General features: G+C 43.5%; 1 protein-coding gene and 1 long non-coding RNA gene across 2 annotated transcripts in view; one reads left to right on the top strand and one right to left on the bottom strand.

Moving 5' to 3' along the window:
- Positions 1 to 3,785, bottom strand: part of Cep192 (centrosomal protein 192) — a 92,171-nt gene extending 88,386 nt beyond the window's left edge. Inside the window, exons 1-4 of the mRNA XM_029546817.1 lie at positions 3,737 to 3,785; positions 3,099 to 3,269; positions 1,256 to 1,423; positions 284 to 412 (exon numbers count right to left, since the gene is read on the bottom strand). Coding sequence (XP_029402677.1) covers positions 284 to 412; positions 1,256 to 1,419 — 293 coding nt within the window. The 5' untranslated portion in view covers positions 1,420 to 1,423; positions 3,099 to 3,269; positions 3,737 to 3,785. The remainder of the gene's footprint in view (positions 1 to 283; positions 413 to 1,255; positions 1,424 to 3,098; positions 3,270 to 3,736) is intronic.
- Positions 3,786 to 3,979: 194 nt separating this feature from the next.
- LOC110333030 overlaps positions 3,980 to 7,577 on the top strand; it is a 26,761-nt gene continuing 23,163 nt past the window's right edge. Inside the window, exon 1 of the long non-coding RNA XR_002381056.1 lies at positions 3,980 to 4,062. This is a non-coding gene — a long non-coding RNA (uncharacterized LOC110333030). The remainder of the gene's footprint in view (positions 4,063 to 7,577) is intronic.

The raw sequence follows: 7,577 nt of genomic DNA, 5'->3' as shown, positions 1-7,577 counted from the left end.
AAAAAAAAAAAAAAGAAAGAAATGAAAAGAAAAGAGAATGTCATCAGGGTCTCTTCTCTAGTTAACAGATAATTAGCTTGGATGCTTTGTCTTTCTAACAGCTGCCAGTAGTTTGTTTTTTTTTTTTTCAATGACTGTTTCATTTATAATCAGAAAAAAAAATTTTAAAGGCTAAAAATATAGTTAAGAGATGTACAGAAAGGTCTTTCTTACAGACACTAAGAATTAATAATCAAAGACAAAGTCATCCCTTTTCCCCAAGTCTAATAAGACAAGAACTCACTCATCACTCTGAAAGCTGAGTCTTAATCTTTCTCTGGGCTCAGGGATGTCCCTCTGGAACCTGGGAGATGATGCGGAAGGAACTGAAAACCTCTCTTCCATTAAGTATGATTCCTGGACATCAGGACACCTACACAACATTGACAATTAAAACCTTGTTGAGCGAACAATACAGGATTTTTGGTAGAGCACTTGCCTAGTATGCATAAAACTCTGGGTTTGATCCCAACACTACATATTCTGGGTATGGTAGTAGAGGCTTATTTATAATTCTATGTAAAAACAGGAAGATCAGAAATTCAAAGTCATCTTAAGCTACACAAAATTAACTAATGTCATAGGGCTAAAAAATAAAACTAACTCCCATCAAATAAAAACACACAGGAGCCCCAGTGTTACCATAACCCCTTTATCCCAAAGGTCAAAATGCTATCCCTCATTAAATTGTTAGATTGGAAGGTGTTCAGTAGTGGTCAGATATTTAACCACAATCAGAATTTACACATTGCAAAGATCACACATGAAATCATGTGTACAAACTACATATATCACATGTGGACTAATATAAATAAAATGTACTAAGCCAAACATGTACTTGGTTATAAAACTAGAATAAGAAATACAAAAAATAAAATAAAAGGTGGTTTGGTTCCTAAAAAGTAAGAAACTTGGTCTGAGTAATTTAAAATTATTTGAATACAAGTTAACTCATAATCATCCAGGAAGGGCTAGGGAGGGAGATAACAAGATGCAACGACTGCCACAATTGCAGGTCAACACTGAGAAACAATTCACCAGCCTCCTTTCTCCAGCTAGAAAACTACGCACAGACGTACCTTCAGACATAGTCTTGAACATAAACAAGAAAGCCTATGAAGCCAGTAGGTTGGGAGAACAAGAGAGTGACAGTTATCCAGAGAGAAGCACTGGGTTTGTAAACCTGAAAGAAAATACTTGTTCAAGTGCAACTTACCTGTTGTCAGTGCTGGGTCTGCTCTTGGCAAGTGTAGAAACAGCAATGGGCAAGCCAAAATTTGATGGAAAAGTGACATTTCCCAAAACCTCACTATTACCAAGTAGTGAATTGGCTAAAAAGCTTGGAAATGACTCTTCTGCTATTCCTCGCAAATCTTCCATCTCACTGCAACAATTGCATTTGAAAAATAAGTTGAATATTTTATTACATTTTCCGATGATTAAAAGTACAATGTCTCTTTAAAAAACAAAACAAAACAAGATTTTTTTTGTAACATCAGTAAGAATGGTTACTAACAAGTACTCTGAGCTAAAGTAAACCTCAGAAGACCTCGCCACCTTACAATTAAGAGCATACACAGCAAACACTACACTTACCTTCTTCTATCCGACAGAGCAAGAAACACAAGTCGGCTTTACCCACTGTGGTGGTCTGAATAGGAATGGCCCCTCACAGACTCTTGTGTTTGAATGCTTGGTCTTTAGTGAGTGGCATGATTGGGAGGTGTAGCCTTACTGGAGGAAGTATGTCACTGTGGAGGTGTGGAGGTTTGATGTTTCATATGCTCAAGCTAGACCTGGAATGTCTGTGTACCTCTGCTGCCTGTAGATCAAGATAGAAAACTCTCAGATCCTTCTTCAGCACAATGTCTGTCTGCATGCTGCCATGCTTCTCTCCATGATAATAATGAACTGAACCTTTGAACTGCAAGCCAGCCCCAACTAAATGCTTTCTTTTATAAGAGTTGTCATGCTCATGGGCTAAGGCGCCCATGGTTTAGTGGAGGAAGGAATATGAAGAATCACAAACTTAGCTAGTGAGAAAAGCAAAGACAGTATAAAACTAGTGACTTTTAGGGTAAGTTTAGAATTCTGTTCTTGAGAGCTGGCAAGATGGCTCAGTGGCAGAGATGCTTGCTGTCAAGCTCAATGACCTAAGTCCACACAGTGGAAGGAGAGTTGTCCCCAGATAGGACAACAAAGGAGCTGTGGCATACATGGGTACCTCTGATAATTCTAATTCCTCCTGCTATATCAGTTATCAACTTCTAATGTTTCTAATTTCAAATGCCTCTCTAGAGCTGAGACCCACTACTTACTCCCAGCACATGTTGTCCGTTACATTTTGAGCCACTGCTCAAGGGTTCTGACTATGCTGCCTAAGTCTAGCCTTATATGCCAGCAATCTAGGAGGCTGAGACAAGACTGCCTTAGGTTTCGGTCCAGCCTGGGCTACACAGCCAGCACCATGCCAGAAGTAAGAAGGTCCTATATTAAAGTTTTTTTAAAAAAAAAACAAACTAACTAAAAACACAAGCCTGGCAATCTAAGTTGATGGAAGGAGAGCATCAACTCCCACAGGTTATCCTCTAACATGTGTATGCACACATGTAAAGATAACAAATTTCCAAAGCGAACCAAAACAAAAAACCCCATCCATGCATACAGCACGTTCCTAAAACATTCCTATATGGGAAAGGGCACTAATTTCCCTTAGTATTCCATTATCCACCATGTAATGTTAAGAAAACACAATGTTATTTATTATTCTACTGTATTAAAAACAAGTAACCACCTATGCTGTTTTTTTAAAGGAGTAAGTACAGTGGCTTCAATTTTCACACATTGATTTACTTGTATTTAATGAATCACATTCATGGGTACATAAAAGATTACTTCCTGTTGTCTTAAAGGTCTATGTACTTAGTTACATACATTTAAAAAGTACATGCTGTAGAACCCGAAACACTGAGTTGCCAGCAATCATCATGTAACTATTGGCACCCTGTGACACATGTCAAAATTAGGTAGCCGTTTCGTATATAACTTTTAAAACTTACCGTGAAGTTCGCCCACAACGCTGAAATCTGAAGAAAAAGTTGGTTTGGTCGAAATGAAAATACCAGAAGCATGATTTCAAAAGGGTAAGTGCGAATGACTGCACTGTCCTATAGACAGCTGGCCTCCAAACGACGATGTCAGAAGGGACCTCATGCTTAACCACACAAAGTCTGAAATCGAGAGCAAAGCAGGAGGGGAGAGTAAAATCAGACTTTCATTTGTGCATTAGCTGTTAGGGGTAAGGGTACAGGAAGCTTAGCAGACACCGGTTGACATAAGAACCCTCCCCTCAGAGCGAACAAAAACCTTACTTCCCGAGGCAGAGTCAGGCAAAAGGACGGAGGACCGCCCACCACAATACAGCACAACAGGCGCCAGAGCACTTTGCAAGAAGAAAACACTGCGGAGCTCAGAGACCATGGGAAGTGAGCGATCCCTAGCCGGACCGGAGGGAACGAGGATGCCGCCGCTCCAAAGCCCGGGCAGGGAGCCTGGGCCACACGCCGGCGCCTGATCGCACAGAGCAGCCCAGCCTCTGGCCCGTGTCCCCCACCAGGCCGGGCGGTCACCGCCGCCGCCTAGAAGCTCCAGCCCTGCCCTCTCCCTCGAGTCCACCGCACCGACGACCCTTCCTCACCCGGCCACGAGCCCCCAGCTCCGCCAGCCACGAGCGCCAGGAAAACGTCCGCTAGAGGGGCGGATCCGCGGCGCCGCAGTGCGCATGCGCGCGCCCCGGAGGCCCGCGAGCTCTCCCTCCTGTAGGAAGCGAGGGCGTGGCCTTTGAGCCCGCCCGGGATTGGGCTAGGCTAGGGCAAGGGGCGGGCAGAAGCCTGTGATTGGTAAGGACCGCGCGTTCCTGGATTTGAAGACCCGAAGCCGCGCAGCTTAGAAGGGAGAAGCTTTCCCGTAGCCGCCGTTGTGAGAGCCTTGGGATTTATTCCTAGGTTTGAGATCTCCCCAAAGGTCCGTTAAGTCTCCTTTCCCCACTAGGTTGGCTTTTTTTTTTTTTTTTAATTTTCCTATCGCCAATTAGTGGACTCATAAGCTTCATGGTTTGCTTAGCAAATCATTCCTTGGGGTACACACGTCACGAAATTTAGCTACACCTAATCGCCTGGGAGAACGCTGGGACCAACTGGGGGAAATTTATTTCCTTAACTGCCGTTCTAACTAAGTCACACAAATCCCATCACCGTCTTTGTTCCGCACAAATTTTGTTTTCGCGGGGGGCGGGGTTCGAGACAGGGTTTCTCAGTGTAGCCCTGGCTGTCCTGGAACTCTCTCTGTAGACCAGGCTGGCCTTGAACTCAGGAAACCGCCTGCCTCTGCCTCCCAAGTGCTGGGATTAAAGGCGTGTGCCACCACTGCCCGGCTCCGCACAAGTTTTACCTGAAAAATGTATCGTGTCTGTCTTAAAACTTCAGCGTCTCAAAAGGGAAAGGACTTCTTCCTAACAAATTCCTTACCGTCAACAGCTTTTGAATGTCTATTTAAAAACACTCGAACATAGTAGAAGAGAAATGCAAAGCCCACGGTTGCTGTACCTGATTTTTGGCCTGCTGGGGAAAGACTTATTTGATCATTTTCCTTTCTGTGTCCTTCAAAAGCCTCCTGGGTGGTCACTCTTGGTTAACCTCTTCAGGGTTTCTTTCCAGAAACAATACCTATTATAATGGCGCACACCCATAATCCCTGTGTTTGGGAGGCTGAGGGAGTAGGGTACCCTGTTCAAGGTTCAAGGTCACATTACCTAAGAAAACTAAGACTAGCCAGGCAGTGGTTGCACACAGACACACACACACACACACACACACACACACACACGTACACACGTGCACGCGCGCCTTTAATCCTAGCACTTGGGAGGCCAGCCTGGTCTACAGAGTGAGTTCCAGGACAGCCAGGGCTACACAAAGAAACCCTGTCTTGAAAAAACAAAACAAAATAAACAGACAAAAAAAAAGAAAACTGAGACTGTTTACAAAAAAAAAAAAAAAATCAATCAAAACTCTGTCTTCTACTCTGCTGTACACTATCCCCTTGTTCTTTTTTTCCCCCTTTTGTGATAATTGTATGTCACATCCAATGAAAACTCAAAATCAAGCAAAAACTTAACAAACCCTCAGCCGTGGAGCTCAAAGCAATCTATATAAACTACCGTTCTTTCACAAAGATCTTAACCCAGTTGGAGGTGAGCTGTGCAATGGGTCCAATAGTTTCTTTATTCCCGGGTTCCCAACTCAAGAACTATCCACTGGTTGCACACGCCTTTAATCCCAGCACTTGGGAGGCAGAGGCAGGCGAATTTCTGAGTTCGAGGCCAGCCTGGTCTACAAAGTGAGTTCCAGGACAGCCAGGGATACACAGAGAAACCCTGTCTGGAAAAACCAAAAAACAAACAAAAAAAAACAAAAAACAAAAAAAACAAAAAACTGTCCACAACCCTCAAGTCACTGGAACTTATCCTAAAGCACTCAGCATCCTGTTGATTCTCCAGAGATGAGCCAAAGTATATGCAGGCAGAAAAGCCTGAATTCTTTTTTAAGACTTACTTATTTTAGGTATGTGAGTACAATGTCACTTTCTTCAGACACACCAGAAAAGGGCATCAGATCTCATTACTGGTGGCTGTGAGCCACCATGTGGTTGCTGGGAATTGAACTCAGGACCTCTGGAAGAGCAGTCAGTGCTCCTTAACGGCTGAGCCATCTCTCCACCGACTCAAGGCAACTCTTATCGAGGCAATTCTAGTCCTAAGCCTGAACTCTTACGGCTAGAACTGCCTATATGTAAACCAAGTCTTCCAGGTCTTGGTTATGTGCCTTCATTTGTAAAATAGGGATAACTGGAGTCTTGGGTAATTCAACTCACACACCGGGAAAGCAGTCCCACACGGAAGCCCTTGGTACTCTTATTCAACAGATCGGTGTTCCTACTGTCTTAACCTGTACCTTACCTTAGTTTGCCAACTAGAAAGACTGAAATTCCCAATGTAGTCTGCAAGGCCCTTTTAGAGCTTAGAGCCAGTAGAGGCCCTACAACCAGTAGTGCCTTCCAAAGGACCAGAAGTGAAACCTATCCAAAACATAAACAGGAGAGCTCCAGATGGTTTCAGTGGAACGCCTCAGTCAGTATTCAATCTCGGTTACAGGGGATGAATTCAGAGCAATCACACTATGATTACATGTCATGTGTAGTCAGAATTTTGGAGTCTTTAAAAGTCCAGGTATGTGGGTATCTTTGTTTTAACCCGGGTGTGGGATAAGAGACTGCGTCACAGCAGGTGACTGGTTTACCTCTTTCACAGGCAGGGCTGTGATGTATGCTAGCTGCACATAGTTTAATTCTCAGGGTTCTGGAGAGGGTATGAGAAAGCCAGAGGGCTGTGGAGGCTGGTGCCCCTGGCTGCTGTTGTGGTTTGGCATGTGTTTGTAAGCAAACAGATGAGAAGCAGGAGATGCTAAGATTGGACTGGCCCCCCAAAACCCAATGCCCCAGTCAGCAGCAAGTCGTCAAGAGGTCTACATCCCCTTTCCCCTCTAACCGTTCTCTCCAACCTAGTGTCTGGGATGAGAAGCAAGGTAGAAATATACTAACCCAATAAAATAGCTTTAAAAAAAAAAAAAAAATCAACCAACAGTCATGTTCCCTGAAAACAGCCCTATTTCTCCACCTTAGCCAACCTGTGAAATTGCCACATCTCTTCCACATTCTGCCTGCTAAGGCAAATCAGTAGTTTTACAGTCAGTGGTGCCATCTTGACTACAAAGCAGAGCCCTTGTTATTCACTATATTACATAAGTGTTTTCTCTCACTAAAATGCATCTGCACGCTGACTGAGTGAGCACCTTTTTTATTTTTCACATACCCTCTAGCTTCTGTATACTGGACATGCTAGCTATGAAATACCACATTAAGTTGGAGAATGGTCGGTCTCAAAGTCTCATTCTAACTCTGTAATAGAGCCACTGAAATCTCAAAGACATAAACTGTTAATTCTGAGAAGTATCACAGCATCCCAAGTGCTGGAATTACAGACATGCACCACCATGTCTGGCTTATTTGGCATTAAACACAACTCAAATATTCCTTTAATTGAACTAAGATCTGTTCTATCTAATCTTTATCCTCTCCAAGTTAAGATGTTCTATAAATAAGGTTATAACAATGTCACCAGTATAAAAAAATGTACATGCACGTATGAAACTTCTTAAAACATCTCTTTGGGCTGGAGAGAAGACTCAGTGTTTTGTTTTTTGCTTTTTTGGGTTTTTTTTTTTTTTTTTTTGAGAGAGAGAGAGAGGGTTTCTCTGTATAGCCCTGGCTGTCCTGGAACTCACTTTGTAGACCAAACTGGCCTCGAACTCAGAAATCCACCTGCTTCTGCCTCCCAAGGCCCGGCTAAGACTCAGTGTTTAAGAGTGCCTGCTACAGCCGGGCGTGGTGGCATACGCCTTTAATCCCAGCACTTGGGAGGC

This window comes from Mus pahari, chromosome 15, assembly GCF_900095145.1.
Source record: "Mus pahari chromosome 15, PAHARI_EIJ_v1.1, whole genome shotgun sequence".
Taxonomy (NCBI): domain Eukaryota; kingdom Metazoa; phylum Chordata; class Mammalia; order Rodentia; family Muridae; genus Mus; species Mus pahari.
The sequence above is the reverse complement of the archived record's forward strand: the minus strand, read 5'-3'. Positions and strand labels throughout refer to the sequence as shown.